Source organism: Corylus avellana, chromosome ca10, assembly GCF_901000735.1.
Source record: "Corylus avellana chromosome ca10, CavTom2PMs-1.0".
Lineage (NCBI taxonomy): Eukaryota > Viridiplantae > Streptophyta > Magnoliopsida > Fagales > Betulaceae > Corylus > Corylus avellana.
The window spans coordinates 13,312,206-13,329,460 of NC_081550.1; the positions used below are offsets into that span (position 1 = coordinate 13,312,206).

Consider the following 17,255-nt stretch of genomic DNA (forward strand, 5'->3'; position numbering starts at 1 on the left):
TTTTCTTTAGCTCTTGTTCCTTTCACTGTGCTTCCACTACTAATTTTTCAAATTCTCTTAGTTTTCCTTAAATATTGTTCCTTTCACTGTGCTTCCACTACTAATTTTTCAAATTCTCTTAGTTTTCCTTAAATATGGCACAGAAATAATACTATGAATTCTATAAATCTTTTTGTAGCTCTTGCTTGATAGACTAAAACTAAACCTTATGGTATTTCTGTGCCTCTCTTTCTGGTTACCAGGTCTGCGTGATCATTTTTTCACTTCTTAAGATGAGCTGTACAGGCCATTTTATTTTAGGGGGTGGTGCTTCTATTTGACTTGTTTCACTTCTTTTTGGCAAAATGATGGAGGACCATTGTCTCATGATATAGCACTCAGTGATTTGGGTGCTCTTGATACCCAAGAAGTGTCAAGAAGTGAGGAACGGAGTAATGGATCTCATGTGTTGAAAACATAGATTTTGTTTTCTCTAGTTGATTTGAATCCCCTTAGAAATAGTACCGTACTTGTTTAGATAAGGGTTCTAGTTTTCAGTTTTGTTGTTATCTTCATGTTACAGTCTTTTGTTGATTCTCACTCTGGTTATCACCATTATACAAAATTGACTGTAAAATGTAATAGCAGAGGTGCAAAGAATGACGAGGCTGAGGGTTTTTTCATGATAAAAAGTTAGGTCAGTTTTGGTTGGACATGGAATTGAGGTGATCTAAGCATTTGGGTGACCTCCATGAATATAAGTTACCCTCTACACCTGTGGATACTCGGGGACTAACATTGTTCATAATAGAGTTTTTATTTTTTATTTTGTTTTATAGCAGATGATATTCTTTTTTTTTTTTGATAAGTAATGTTGTATAAATAAAAAAAAACGCAAAGCGCCTCTAAGTACACAAGGAAGTATACATAGGTAACCCAATCAAAACCCACACTCAAAACACCCTAAAAAACTGAAAAAATCCAAATCTAAAACCCACAAAAGCCCAATAACAGCCCTAAAAACCCAAAGCCCCTTATGCATTGTTAGACCCAAAAAACTCCGCCGGCTCTGGCACTTAGCCGGAGAAGACCTCCGGATTCTAGGCTCAAAATTTATGGAGCATTCTAAATTTTTGAGCTCCCTCTTCCCCTTAACCTTTGGAGCAGAAACGTCAATTATAGACTCTCTCTTTTTCAATGATAGAAAAAAGATCCAAAAGATCTTTGTCATCACCTTCCTTGGACAACCCCATCACTGAAGTGAAGTTCACTGCATCGATCACCACCTTGGAATAGCCCTCCACCCCCTCTGCCGGAGTTTCTGCCTCAACCTTGGCAAGCAGCTCCTTGTTTTTATGCAGTTGTTTAGCAACCTTTTCCTTCACCCTCCGGGAGTACCCCAGTTGAGACTTGGAGACAGTAGCCGCCCCAAGGGAGTGAGAAGAAATCGAGACAGTAGTCCTGAGATTCTACATTGCTAACCTTAGCACCTTGAATAGACGAGAGCACCTCCTCCACCACCTATTCGACCCTAAAGACCCCCGATGGATCAAGCCCTCCGCCGAAACAGGATTCATTTCAACTTCCTCCTTCGCCGAAAGATCATTGCCAGAAGCCTCCCTAGCCCTGCATAGCTTCACCGCCCCCAAGGATCTGTCACCCTTAAGACCCTGAGTTGTCAAGGACGCCTCCTTCACCTTAGACGAGGAGAGACAACTCTTGTACCAAAAAACCCCTGTCTGAACCTTTTGCTGGAGAGGGGATCCAATAAGCTTTAGCAATTTCCTCCGTCACCAGAGAGAATACAGGATCTGCTGCCCTAGAAAAAGCAACCTCCCTTTCCTTGCTTAGACGGCTTGCCAGAGAAATAGCCACCGCAGATGACATAGGGGTGATTGCTTGAGAGACAGGAATACTCACTGTGGTGATCTGCCGGATCGGCATAGTTTCCGGCAACAAAGTAGAACCAGAACCCAACCCCGACGCGTACCTGTCGGACGTAGATCCATCAACGCCAGTCCCAATACTATTGTCGATATCGCCCACCGACAACGGAACCAAACCATTGCTCGCAAGAGTTTGTTTGTGATCACTAGCGCACCTAGCCGAAGCTCAGACACCAGCGACGAAGGAGACTTTGGACCCACACCAGGCGAAGGAGACTCCGAAACCGCCGAAGATAGGAAGGGCCTATCCCGATCTTTCAACTGCACCTTACGAGAAAGTTTAAGACGCCCAGAGGTTTTGGGCTTTTGGGCATACCCAAACCCAAAGCTGTTAACGCCAGTCTGCACCTTACGAAAACACTTGAGACACTTGAGATGCCCAGCGGGATTGGGCTTTAGAAATGGCCCAAACCCGAAACCCTTAAAACCGTCCAGGCTTTTAAGAAAAGCCTTAATCCGTTTTCGTAAAGGGATTCCTTCAAACCCTGCAAACAGGCTTTCTAACAACCCAGTAAGAAACCGATCCATCTCTAAATTAAAAAACCCTAGTAGATGTTTAACCCATCTCTTGACAGAACTACCCCTCTTCTTCTTCAACGGGCCAGCCGCCAAATAAGAATTTTCCAGCTCAAAACAATCCACTGCGATCCACTGATCAACCCCGCCATTCCCCACCTCAGACCGCGTCGTTACCTGTAAAATATCCATACAAAGCGAAGGCCTCCCCTTCGACTCGGAACAAGGCTTCGTTGTAGCACCTCCGCAAAGGAACGATCCTGAGAACATCCCGCAGAATCATCAGCCCATGCGGTCTTGTTCTGCTTATACTGCATCCTTGGCAAAAAGATAGTCTTCGACTCCACAGGCCCAATCTTACCTTCCGGGGGGGAGGGGGGCAACATAATACGCAACTCGCCCGCAAAACTACGCTAGCCCCACCCAAAGCAGCCCTCCGGGAGCCTTAATACTCCTTTACGACTTCCCTCCGTATAAATGGACACCTCCAGGAACCTTCTTGCCTTATTGCCATCCCCATGAATCATCAAAACCTTATCTCCCTCACGCTAAGACTTGGCGATATCATCCTTCACCTGACTCGCCGCTTCCACCGTATCCACCATCCAAGAAGAACATTGTTTGCTTACAAATATAAACCCTACGAAGCCTTTTCTCCTTTCCTCCAAACGAAGGTTAGGAAACCCTTCCTTTGCCGAAAAGCAAAAGGATTTAGCTTCAATGAGAATCGATGTTCCATCACGACTCGCTGGACCCTAGCATGTGGCGCCTCTATGCGCCACCGCTAGGGCTAAGAGAGTAAAGGGGACTAACGAAAGAGGAAACGAAAATCCACAAAATCAGAAAAGCAGATGATATTCTTAGACGGTTCAAATGGATCATTTTATTGGCTTATCTTAGAAGGTTTGAAGAAAATTTGTCCTCCCTACTTTTCCTATTTCTTTTGTAGGGGGTGAGTTGTGATGTGGTGTTCTTGTGAAGCAATAATACATTTTCATCACAATTTAAAATTTAAGCTTTACAAGAGTACATGTTCTTTGGCCTATTAAACAATATGTGATGGAGAACATGCTTAATTTATATTTATCATAGATATAAATTGTCTCTCTATTCTAGGTTCTTTTATTCTTTTAGTTTTCACTATAATAAAGCCCTAGTTTTGCTCAATGATTTCAAATAGGTAGGCTGTGCCATTTAGTTGACTTAAAAACTTGGTGGATAGTGCTTTTGCATATATCCTAGATGAGGCATTGATCTTGTTATGAATATCATTTTTCTAATGTGTTGCATTAGGATAGAGGGAAACCTGGAGCCACTCTTACTGCTGGTTGTTCTGTAAATCGCACCACTTATTTGCAGCAAAAGGAGTCTTCTGCCGATCTTCAATCAGAAAGTGACCAAAATACATGCCTTGTCTGCAAGCTTGGTGGGAAGCTCTTGTGGGTAACCCTTTTTTGTTTGTTTATTTTTTGCTGTGATTAGATGCTATGAGTTTTCTTTTGTTTTGGATTTCCATGCCAAATGCATCTTCCCATTTTAATACATGGATATTTCTTGTTACATAGCTATATCCACATGCATATGCAAATGCAACATCTGTACTTTTTGGCCTTGAGCTTCATGGTTTCTGTGATATGACATGATCTTTATATTTTATGTTCACTTTCAGGTGTTGTGATGGAAGAGGGTGCAGAAGGAGCTACCATCTTTCTTGTCTAGATCCTCCTTTGGAGGATGTTCCTCTTGGAGTTTGGCACTGTGTTGCATGTATTAGAAAGAAGATGGAATCAGGTGTACATTCGGTATCGGAGGGAGTAGAGTCAATCTGGGATGAAAGAGAAGTGGATGTGTCAGATGTTAATCGTATGGGCAAAATACTACATAACTCGGGCTTTCTTTCGATATTTTGCTTAATCTTTGACATTTGCTCCACTATTATGTTGTTAATTGTTTTTGAATCACTTGCTATTACTTATCAAAAAAAAAAAAAAAATTGTTTTTGAATCACTTGCTTAAAGTTTTAGTCTTGCTCTGTGTTCATACTGCTGTGAGAAATCATGATGATTTCTGATAATATTATTATAGGCCTTATGGTATTTGATTGTAGGTTTGCAGAAGCAGAAGCAGTATTTTGTTAAATACAAAGGTCTTGCTCATGTTCATAATCATTGGTTGCCAGAAAATCAACTGCTTCTTGAAGCTCCATCGCTTGTTGCAAAATTCAACCCAAAAAACCAGGTTCCTTACCTCTTGGATAAAGTATTGGTAAATTGTTGGTGTTTCACTTGTTAATCATTAAATAGATAATGTGGGCAATTTGTAAAGTAATACAGATGTGTTGTATGGCAGTGAGATGTCTTTGCATTAGATTGAATTTGTTTTTCTGTGGATCTTATTCGTTCTTTGTTTGAAGCCTCTCTTTTATTCTTCATTTTTTTGTTCAAGCCTTTATGTTGTAGATATTAATTTGCCTTTAGGGATAGAGATACTTTTCTGCTGTCGTTTTACTTGTGTGATGCCCTTCGGGCCTTCTCCTAAACTTTGTCTGATTTAATTTATCTTACTCTCCCTCCAACACAGAAAAAGAAACAGATAATTGACAGGTGGAAAAAAATCAAATAAATGACTCCTTTTATGTAATATGTGTTTCCATTTGTGATGTGCTTTTTGTTCATCAGGTGTTGAGGTGGAAGCAAGAGTGGACTGTGCCACATCGTTTGCTACAAAAAAGATTGTTAATGTCTCCTGGACAGCGTGCTGAATATCATAAGGGGTCCGCTGGTGATATTGTAGATTGCCATTATGAATGGCTTGTGAAATGGCGTGGTCTAAACTATGAACATGTTACATGGGAGTTGGAAAATTCTTCATTTTTAAATTCACAGGAAGGTCAGGGCCTGATAAGAGATTATGAAAGTCGTCGCAGGAAGTCAGAGTTAACTTCTAGTGTGGATAAGGTGCCCCCAGAAACAAGATTACATATGGATTATTTTATGTTGATTGCTTTACCTTTGTGGAATTTGTTCAGCACAATGCACGTATGGATGCCAATCTGTGAAGATGTATACATTAAAGATGTTTTGTTGACTACTACTTTTATTCCTGAACATATGCACTCATGTTGTGGGTTTGTGTAAGGGCATTAGGATATTTTTAAGATTGTAAGATTTTAAGTTGAAGAGCGACCAGTCAATCTGCAAGATGTATACATTAAAGCTGTTCTTGTGACTACTACTTGGATTTTTGAACATATGCATTCCTGTTGTGGGTTTCTGTAATGATATTAGGATATTTTCAACATTTGTAAGATTCAAATTGGATGAGAGATGAGTTCATATATCTGGTTTTGGAGTACCTGCTGTACTTCTTATGTTTTTGTTTTATTTTATACATGGATCTGGTTTTGGGTTTAGATCGGTTGCCTAGGCGTGGAAATTACAGGAATAAATATATAATATTAGAAGAAATAAAGAGAGACAAGAATCAAATTATGCAAGCATTAGCAAACTGAAATACTCAAATTCTCATAGTCAAAGTTTAGCAGTCGAAAGTCTGATTTTGTTTGAATAGGATGGAGCAAATACACTGATCAAAATACTCAGATTCTCACTAGCCAAATTCTGATTTGTTAGTACAAGTGAGAGATTATTATAGACTCTTGAATTCTTCTTTGGGCAGAGTTTTCATTAGCAAGCACTTCTAATATGGAAATAGAGGACTTAGTACTTTGACGGACTAAAACATGTAGAGGCACAATAGCTCGAACTAGGTTCACTTACTAACATCTTAAGAGATGTTGCCTGCAACTAGGGCCCTTGTCCAGGAATTATGGAAATACTCAAGTACCTTTTGCACAATAAACTTGAATAAAATCCTAATACAAACGAAGGAATTTTCAAACTAGAAATTGCCATTTCTCAATTGAATTTATTCCTTCAATTCTCTGCCATTAATGTTATTTCTTACTGTTCGTGTTATAGCATATTTATTTATGTTTCCTTTCCATATCTTTAACTTGCCTTCTTGGTCATTATCAACTAACTGCAGATACCAGAGAGGAAAAAAAGTTTATTAGATCAATTTTCGCAGATGGCCGCTGGAGCTTCACCTGGATTTGTTAATAATCATCTAGATTACATTAACAAGCTATGTGAGTTTAGGGAAAAAGGCCAGAATGCGGTTGTTATGGATGATCAGGTGAGCTTAATCACTAATTCTGTGATTTAGGAGCTTAATCAATAATATTGCTATGAAGGCCTTTCTAGCCAAATGAGATTTTGGTCAGATAATTTGAATTTCTTAAGAGGCATGTAATTCAATAACCTGACAATCATTTCAAATATGATTTTTCTGTTTAAAGGATTGGATTTGAATATATCGAATGATCTGATCTGATAAAAATCTGATCTAATGGAACTTATGATAATTTATTTGAAGTATGTAAATGATGTAACTGATAATGTCATAATAATTATATATTTTTTGTACATAACAGATGTAATATATGTCAAATATTATGGTTGTATTCAAATAAATTATCTATTATATATGTTTTTGTTTTCTTTTTTCCCTTTGAATGCTTTTGGATCATAAGGTCAGATATTGAATAGTAACATATTTCAATATGAATTTTTTTTTTTTTTTTATAAATAAATGATTCATTGAAAAGCGTGAAGGGGCGCAACCCTTGTACACAGGAAGTATACAAAGAAAGGCCCCACTAAAGGCAGAAAGAAGAACATAAAGATAAAAATTGAGACACAGTAGAAAATTGAGGCACATTAATGAAGACCATCTATTGTGTTATTGAATAGCATCTCTTCTTTTTGCACTGTTTTGATAATTTTCTGTCTTAGGATTTTGTGCGTTAGAATGTGTTGGTGTCATAATGTATAAGTGCTTCCAATCCTCTTTTACTGCTTCTCTCTCTCTCTCTCTCTCTCTCTCTCTGTGTTTGCAATATGCATTTGTTTATTCTAAATCTGTCATATCAACAACTAGTTTGGTCCCATAGCATATTTCATTGATTGTTTTTTCTTTAAATGCATTAAGGTTTTCGTGTGCAGTGATGCCGATTAATCTATGTTTGCAGGAACGCATTATGAAGGTGCTTGCATTAATTTTATCCTTGCAGCCTGATGTCAATCGGCCATTTCTTGTCATCTCAACTCCTGCAGCACTATCTGTTTGGGATCACGAATTCTTGCATTTGGCACCATCTCTTAATGTTGTGGTTTACAGTGGAAACAAAGATATCCGGAAAAGTATTAGAAGACTGGAGTTCTATGAGGAGGGTGGTTGCGTATTGTTTCAAATACTTATAACCTCACCTGAAGTTGTAATGATGGTATATCTTTGCTGCTTGCATGGTTTATTTAGCTTTAAATGATCTTCAGTCGTGGTGAGGTAGACGAGTGATATATCCCATTAGTTAAGATGGACTAAAAGATTTTTTTTTTGTTTAATGCATGGTAGTTTCACCCTTCCTGTTCTGTTAATGCGGACCCAAGATCGTAAGAGCTGGTGCTGCTTTCTAGAATGTCATATGCATAATAGGTTTCCTTCGGGAGGAAAGAAAAAGCCACTGCCACATACTGGTTTTCCAATTTTCATTTGCCACGCGCATGTCATATTGAGTCATTGACCTCCTCTGTATTGCTCTGCAGGATCTCAATATGTTAGAACGCATACAATGGGAAGCTATAGTACTTGATGAGTGCCAACGCTGTATAAATTCTTCACATTGTGAAGTTATTAAGATGCTACATACTAAGTGGAGACTTCTCCTTGTCAGTGGTCACTTAAAGGTTTGTTTCTTATATTTTATTTTTGTGTATTATTACATCTATATGTATAAATGAATGTGTGTATGTATTTATTCTTTTTTTTCACAGGTTCACTCATGCAATGCTACTGGATTTTGCAGGATAGCAAAGATGAATACCTTAGATTGCTGTCTTTGCTCGAGTCTCAGAGTGATTTGAGTAACAGTGATGCTTTGATAACCAGTTCCAATGACAATATCTGTAGATTGAAAGAGAGGTTGTCGAGATATATTGCACATAGATGCAAGTTAGATGCTTCTAGGTTTTTAGAGTATTGGGTACCTGCACAATTATCCAATCTGCAGCTTGAGCAGTATTGTGCTACCCTACTCTCAAACTCCATGGCACTTCGCTCATTTTCAAAGAATGACTCTATTGGGGCTCTCCGCGATGTTCTTATTTCTACCCGGAAGGTTGACTTGATTGAGCTTGTTGCCTTAATCAGTGGTTGCATGAAATCTAGATTCTATTTCATTTTAACTTTGTAGTCCAAAAATATTTGATATTTTTTCTTTGTGCTGTTCCAAGATTATATAACTAATATCAAGTTTTTGTATGCAATTATGTGTGAAGTTTATATGGGATTGGTTATAAATCTGTCAAGATAATTGAATTTTTACTATAGATAGGATCCCATGCAATTTGAAATCTAGGAAATTTCTAAAGGTTTTAATTTGATTTTCTATCATTTGTAATTAGTATTTGGAATTTAAGTTGTGTTCTTAAGTTGTATATAAGTTGAAACTCCTAAATTCTGCAATCTTGAACTTTTTATTTAATTGTTTTTTTTTTTACCTTATTTTTGGGCAACCTGAGTTTTGAAGTTTCTAATGTTTGCATTTTTTAAATCTTTGTTTGTGCTCCTTTATGCTTCAAGCTGAGTCAAGTAATATTTGTTTGCAATGTCTATTGAGAAGAAAGGTAGCCCTTTTCATGTATATTGTCATTTTCATTAAGGATACTTGAATTGTTTTCTTGACAGTTGTGTGATCATCCTTATGTTGTGGATCCATCCCTCCAAGTATTGCTAACTAAAGGCCTTCAAGAAGTTGAGTATTTGGACGTTGGAATAAAAGCTAGTGGCAAGCTGCAACTTCTTGACATGATGCTTATGGAGATGAAAAACCGAGGTTTAAGAGTACTTATACTGTTTCAGGTATTTTTATTTTATATTTTATTTTTGTTTTAATTATTTTCTACACAAGTTTTTCTGGTACCTCTTGATTGATTCATGCTTGATTACTTTTGAATATCAATATATTGTCATTTTGCGAAATGATGTTGAACGTTGATGTAATCTATCAAAATCTGGAAAAACAGTCATTGATTGAGGAATCAGGAATCAATTATTTCAAATGGATCTTATAAGTTTTACATGATATTCAGTTGCCATGGGAAAAGATAATAGTATCAGATTCTTATTGGTTTTTGTTGTATGGAGATATTGATATCTGAAACAGGGCAAAAGATGCTCATGAAAAAAGAAGCTTAAAGACCAAAAAAAAAGTGGACTTTGTAAATTCGATAGTGCTAATTGGGGCCTTTGAAGACGATCCTAGATAATATTGAGTGCTGATTTCACGATTCTTTGGATTAGAATGCTGGTAGTTTGTTTAAATTAAGAGGAAACTTCACTCTTACCCTTCTCTAAATTGTCAAGGATTTTGCAATTTCGGTATCTCATGTTTCAGCTCCTTTTAATTTCATTCCTACTGTTAGGGTTTTGCGTTAAATCAAATGGCTAACAGGTGAAATATCTCTTATAACAATGTATAATTTATAAAAATACAAAATTGCCCTTAAGAACTTACGAAAAAAAAGAAAAAAAGAAAGAAAATCTAAACAGTATGAAGTTTATTTATTTATTTTTTCAATTTAAAAATAGGGGTATTTTGGTCATTTTGGCACCATCCTTCAGGACTTTTTGTAAAATCCCAAGAGGGTGAAATTAAAAGGAGTTGATAATTGGGAACCCGACATTGCAAATTTTGATAATTCGAGATTATGATTGCAAAACACTTGACAATTCACAGGGGGTAGGAGTGGAAGGTAAGTGAAGTTTCTCCTTAAATTTATGTTTATGTTGGAGTTAGTATATTTTAGTAATTTCTACATTTGCTGGACATGGGTTATAGTGGTCCAAGGGTCTTATCATGGATCTTCTTATATAATTTGGTCTTTAGTTTTGCTCTTTTATCACTTTGACACAGGAGGTTTAGGATTTCTAACAAACCCTCTCTGCATGAGCTCTCTCTCTCTCGATAGTGTGTGTTGATGTGTCCTGTCATTTTCTTTCTTGCTTGTTGGTTTCCGGGCTCTTGTGTTAGGATTCTTTGTTTTTCTGGCCTCGTTGGTTATGGGCTGGTCGAGTTGGTTACTTCAAGATGGTTCTGTCGGTGAGGAGAGGGGGTCTCAGTTTTATGGGTGTATGAAAGAAGTAGAGTTTTGTTCATTAAGTCTCACTTGGAAAGGTCGGTGTGTTGTGGCTATTGGACACCACGTGGGCTTTCCTACAAGTAGAGCACTCGAGTGAATTTGTGAAGTCTTTGAGGGTGGGGGAACCTTCATTTCCCAATTTGGTTTGAATCGTTTTGGTTGTTTCTTGGCAGTAGCATAATACAGAGTTGGGAATCAAAGAGGCTTTGTGATCATCTTGTAGGATAGAGGAGGTTGTGGTTGGTTGGGCTTCATTCTTGAGCTGTGTAAGTTCCTTGATTCTTTCTAGTCACCCTACGGTGGTGGTAAGAGGGAATGGCGTTCATGGGTTATGTTAGATGGGATGTGAAGGTCTAGTTTGGTAGAGCATCCTTCAGCATTGGTAACATGCGAAATGGCTGTGGTGGTTGACAAGCAATCGTATGCGAAGGTCTTGGCGTGGCCGAGGCATAGTAAAGGTTCCTCCAGACACTACAATACTAAGAATTCTGAGCACTGACGGTCAAGAAATGTATGGAGAAAGGAAAGTTGAGGGTCCCTGAATTTTCACGGATTCTATAGAGGGTATGCATGGCGGTCTCAAGGATGTCAGTATTGTCCTTTATTCTTTGAAGAAACAATTTGAGGTTTTGAGAGGGGAAATGGATCGCTTATGGATGAAGTATATGTTGCGAGCCTTTTAGCTGGATCAAAGCCCATCACTTTTGGAGGGACGCAACCTTCGCAAGGTTTTAAGAGGTAAAGACCCCGTGTACTTTCTCCATTCATTGAGCTTCCTTTGGTTTCCGTACGGTGCTCATCCTTACTGGATAATGATTGGCTACCTAAGGGGCCTTTATAGCTTGAGTTAGTCGGTCCGATGACCCCTTCGATACTTCTTTTGTTGCACTCCATCCTTCGGAGGTGGAAGAAAGGGTACTTAATATATAGTAATTATAATAAATATATATTAAGAGCCTGTTTGAGATTGCATGTAAGAAATAGAGCTTTTAAGTCAAAAAGAGCTTTTGGGTAAAAGCTTCATTTTTAAGCTTTTGCTAAAAGCGCGTTTTGGCCATTTTTAGGCTTTTTGGACCCTTAAAAGCACTTTTAATTTTTTAACAAACGAGTACTTTTTTTTTTTCAGACGGGTTTTTTGAGTGTTAAAAGTACTTTTAGGGCTCTCAAACGCAATCTCAAACACGCTCCAAGTATATTAAGGGTACTTATCATAAAAAAAATATATCTATTAAGTAGGGCCCGACACTTGTTCAAGACATCCACTCGTTCTTCACTCGTTACTAGTGGGCCACAAGTTTTTATTCCATCTAGGTTTGGTTTAAAAACCAAGCTTGTGGGTAGTTAAAAAATGGGTTGGGTCTTCCTCTGTCTTAGACAAGGTTTCGGGTGTCGGTTTGGTCTCTATGGTGCAGGTGTGAGCTTGGGTAAGCTCTTTGGCCCTCAGTTGGCTCTATCACATCGTCACGAAGTCGATGAAGTTCATCCGAAAAGTAGTAGCATGTTTTGGAGGGCAAAATAGCAGAATCTGATCTCGCCGACGACTCTCAGTCTACAACACCATCTTGGGTAACTGAGTCATAGTGTCTCTCTCAGTCCCCAACCCAGATTTTCGCTAACGTTGACGCAGAGTGAGTTGTCTCTGGGTCTTGGACCCTCTTAGATGTTGATAGCTCTAGTTTTAGAGGGTTGCAGCGTATCGTTAGTCTTGAGGCTTTTAATTTCTACAATATCGTTGATGCCAAGCAATTAGGTCACAAAAAGTTTGGTGGCAGAAGTAGATGTTTCTATTATTAGTGTGGGGGATGTTGGGTCCTTGGTTTTGGGAATTCCTATAGGTAATGATGGTGCCGTTCCTTTGATTGATTCTCAAGTGGGGGTTGCGAGTAGTGTGGTTGCTTTTAAGGCATTGAATTGGTTGATTGTTCTAAGGGAGGGGAAGAGGGGTTTTGTCCCTGGCGTATACCCTCATGCCCTTTTTTCATCTCTTATCGTGAGGAAGGGGGAGGGTGTGCATAACATTACACTGTACCATCCTAATCTACGGGAATTACATAACATTAAAACTCAACTCTGATGTATAACTAGAGTAACGTAAATCCATATAAATTGTAGATTCATACATATGTTTTTACCAAAAGAAGGAATTCCAATTGAAGCTAATCAAATTAGATGGTTGTAGCCTAAAAAGAAAAATGGATTAGAGTTGGAAAAAAGCTTCAAATCATCAAATCTAATTAGACGAGGCAATGTAATTCAAACTTAGAATCAATTTTTGTTACTAGCAAGTAGTGAACAAGCACAACACGTGGTCGTTTTAAGATAAAGTTTTAAGCTTTTGAACAAGGAAACCTTGGAGCTCAGGGAGGGACTAGGTTTGGCAAAAGAGTTGGATGGTGGAGTTGGACTCGACGCAAGTGTCACTGCCCTGTACACTCTCCCCATCATCTCTTAGGGTACGTTTGAGCCGGAGTAGTAGCGGAGAGAGGCGTTTCTGGTTGTGGAGTTTTGAGAGAGAGAGAGAGAGAGAGAGAGAGAAGGGGGGGGGATTTGGGGAAAAAGGTTAATAGAGAGAGAGAGAGAGGAAGGGGGGGGAGATTTGGGGAAAAGGGGTATTTGAGAGAGATAGAGAGTCTGAGAGAGAGAGAGAGAGAGAGAGAGAGGCGTTTCCTTTGAAGTTGCGGCTGTCTGAGTCAGAGTAGTGGTGTGAGAGAGAGAGGTGGAGGAGCCCCATGCCGGTCGAGATTTGAGAGAGAGACACGGAACGCCCAACGCCGGTGGAAGGATGAGCGAGAGAGAGACACATGTGAGAGAGGTCGTCTAAGAGAGAGATGCGAGTTTGAATGAAGGGAAAGACGTGTGCTCTTTCTCATAGAGTAATAGAGTAACATCGTTTACTAGTTCATTTATGAATAACGTCCTTTGACCTTTTAAGCGACGTTATTTTTACTGTCCTTTATTTTTCAAACGATGTTACTTATAAAAGTAACATCGTTTGAAGCGAACAACGTTACTTATAAAAGTAACATCGTTTGAAGCGAACGACGTTACCTCTAAAAGTAACATCGTTTGAAGCGAACGACACAAAAGACTAACAAAATAATGTCGCTTACACAGTAAGGGGCACAAAAGTTTTTAAGAAAACTTTAGTTAAGTGCAACACTAATGCAACGGATCCCATCAGAACTTCGCAGTTAAGCGCGCTTGGACAAGAGTACTGCTAGGATGGGTGACCTCCTGAGAAGTCCTCGTGTTGCACCCCCCGTTAAACCGATCAAAAAAAACAAAAAAAAAAAGTTTTTAAAAAAATTACATTGGTTGGAACAAAAGGACAACAAAATATTTTTTTTTTGACGTCCTTTATTAAAAAGGAGTTTCCTATTGTTTTGGAAAGTATAGGATATGGAAAGCGAACAAGTTTGATAAGTGCCAAGAAAACCTTTGTGATATTTGAAGGTAGCCTAAGCCTTTTTTGTTCCTGAGTACTGTTGACAGCCCTGGAATAGCACCTACTGATTTGAGTTCTTGTGGTATTTCAATTCCAAATTTTCATTATACTTGAACTAGCCATCTATTTAACAAACCCCTCAATTTAAAGTGTTTGGCCCTCTTCCATCAATCATAGGAAGTTTCTAATATTCACATTGGAAGGCAATCCTACATCAATATCGTTTGAAAGAATGATGCATTTGGCTGCAAACATGAACTTTTAGATGAAATACCAACGAATATTAATATAAACTCTAGTTTAGATCTTGTCAACTTTTTAGATTTTCGACCCCAATAGGGTGGTTGCTTCTCTTGTATGCTTTTTGTGTACATGAGATTTTCTCCTTCTAATAAATTATTATTCATTAAATTAATATAGATTCTAGGTGACGGTTTGACGGTTTTCAGTAATTAGTTTGTAGCATATAGGTTGGACAATAGCTATGGAACTTATAGGATGTGGAAAACCAACATATTTTGGTAAGTGCCATCTTAACATAGCATTTACTGTACAATCTTTATGCTCTTTTAAAGTTGATTACCGAATGCCGCATTAGACATAAGTTTTGTTTATTTCGAAAAAAGAATTCTTTTAATATCTTATTCTAGCAGATAATAAACGGAAAGGGAAGAAAAGTAAGCATAGAATAAGAACTATGCTCTTAGTTAGGGCTGGCAATTTAACCCGTGACCCGCAAATTCGACACGAACACGACACATAATTTTAGGATTAGGGTTTAGGTTAAACGGGTCTCCCATTTATTACACGTTTAATAAACGTGTTGGTTCGTGTCAACCCGCGGGTTCGCTGGTTGACACATTTGATCTATATATATATATATATATATATATATTTTTTTATCTCAAATTTGTAGATATACATTTAAACGTGTTCACAGGTCGTGTCGGGTTGGAACCTATTAACATCTAAATTAAATGTGTTCACGGGTCATGTCGTGTCAACCCGACATGACACGTTTATCTAAACAGATTACAAGTGCCGTGTCCTCTTACCCATTAAGAAATGTGTCGTGTTCGGGTTTGGGTGTTCAACATGTTTATTTAAACGTGTAATGTTCGGGTTGGCATAAACGGGTTCATGTCATAAACGGGTTGAAACGAATTTGACATGCCAACTCGTTTTGCCAGCCCTACTCTTAGTATTGTGCATATGGCCTTCTTACCTATCTACATCCTAAGTATCTTAATAATATCAAATTCTTTTTGAGAAGTTCTATTGTGATCCCATAGGCTATAGTTACATCCAGATATCATCATCAATATCTTTGACAGTCATATCTATATGACTAATATGACTTGAATCCTTAATGACGAATATATGGACCATACATCAGCATCAACAATGGCACTTTTTCCATGCAAATCTTATTCAAGTATTCTATAGTGTATGGTATCCACAACATCATAAAGTAGGTGTCTTTGTTTGAAATGATGCCATTACTCATGAAAAGATATATATTGATATTCATTGAAGTCTTAATTTATATTAGAAGGGATATGACTTTTTCTGAAAGGTTTTGTTTGCTTTTTGAAAAAAGATAAAAAGTTGGGGTAGCATCGGAAGTGAAAAATTATTTTATACTTTTAATAAGTGGACATATATTTTAGGATGTTTTTAAAATAAAATTTTTACTAAATTTGAGCCCACACATGAGGGAGAGTGTTAAACTAATGATTAAGTAATTAAATTTACTTCTTCCTATCAGCTTAAGCTTTTGGGATAACTAGTAATTCAACATAGTATCAGAACCAAAGGTCCTGAGATCAAACCTTAACTCCGTCAATTTACCCAAATTTAAATTAAATATTTCACGTGTTGCGCATCACCTATTAAAAGGGAGTTTGAGCCGACATGTAAAGGGGGAGTATTGAACTAATGATTAAGTGATTATATTTACCTCTTCCTATCAGCTTAACCTTTTGGGATAACTGGTAATTTAACACTAAAATGTTTGAGATCATTGTTCAGAGAGGTCTTGTGTGCTTGAAACCATAATTATGAGTTCTTTTTTAGAATTTGGTTCTCTTTCTCTTCTATATGTAATTCTTTTTTATTATAATCCTTAAGGAGACCTTTGTGTATGCATCCTAGCTACGCGTGTTTTCGGTGCTTTCGCTTAATTTTAATAAAAAGTTTGTTACTAACAAAAAAATGGAAAATAAGATATCTAAATTGAGATGCAGAGAGTATTAGTTAAGTGTTTATCAGTTTCTTTTTCTTAGAGATTGCAAAATAGTTTGTGCGTACTAGAATGAGTAGTTCATTAGTACTTGAATGAAATCAATTTTAAAGGAACTTTTTTTTTTTTTTTTGATAAGTAATCGACAAATATAATTAAAGCGTAAGCTTTCCTTAAGTACACAGGAAGTATACAAAACACTTAATTAAAAGTAGCAAAAAGAACTAGGAAATCATTATCACTAACTGTCAAAGTGCCACATAAGCAGTTGTCTATAAATATAAAGTTTTGAAGGATGGTTATCTCTAAAGTCATTTGGAGGATGGTTCCTTTATGCGTCACTTGGTGTATTTGGCGGGAGAGGAATGCCTGAACTTTTGAGGATAAGAAGTGTTCGGTGGATGGGATGAGGCAGAATATGATATCTATGCTACACTTGTGGGTGTTGGCTCACCACCGTATTGATGTCCCAACTATAGAAGAGTTCTTGAATATGTGCTATTTGTATATTCCGTAGGGGTTTTCTTGTATATATTTTTGCATTAGGGTTGTGCCCTTCTGCGCTTTTTCAATAATATTCATATTAATTATCAAAAAAAAAAAGTTTTGAAGAATAAAGATTTAATGTCTTCCAATGTCGTTTCCTAGTCCTCAAAACTTTTGTTATTCCTTTACCTCCATAAACAACATAAAAGGCGCGAACGCACCATCTACAACACTCCAGCACTCCGCGGACTGCCAAAGGCCTACCTCAAGCATGCATATCAACTGCACATCTAGGCATAACCCAGGACAAACTAAACCGACTAAAAAAAGGCAATCCAAATGGCTTAAGCTACGTCACAATGAAGAGGAAGGTGGTCCAT

General features: G+C 37.7%; 1 protein-coding gene across 5 annotated transcripts in view; it reads left to right on the top strand.

Moving 5' to 3' along the window:
* LOC132164272 (helicase protein MOM1) overlaps positions 1-17,255 on the top strand; it is a 51,175-nt gene that overhangs the window by 14,931 nt on the left and 18,989 nt on the right. For 3 of the 5 annotated variants that reach the window (XM_059574753.1, XM_059574752.1, XM_059574756.1), the window contains 9 exons: positions 3,735-3,880; positions 4,111-4,304; positions 4,549-4,706; positions 5,120-5,398; positions 6,489-6,638; positions 7,534-7,788; positions 8,108-8,248; positions 8,368-8,679; positions 9,249-9,422. In XM_059574753.1, the coding sequence (XP_059430736.1) occupies positions 3,735-3,880; positions 4,111-4,304; positions 4,549-4,706; positions 5,120-5,398; positions 6,489-6,638; positions 7,534-7,788; positions 8,108-8,248; positions 8,368-8,679; positions 9,249-9,422 (1,809 nt within the window). The remainder of the gene's footprint in view (positions 1-3,734; positions 3,881-4,110; positions 4,305-4,548; positions 4,707-5,119; positions 5,399-6,488; positions 6,639-7,533; positions 7,789-8,107; positions 8,249-8,367; positions 8,680-9,248; positions 9,423-17,255) is intronic. The other 2 variants (XM_059574754.1, XM_059574755.1) reach the window with 2 other exon arrangements.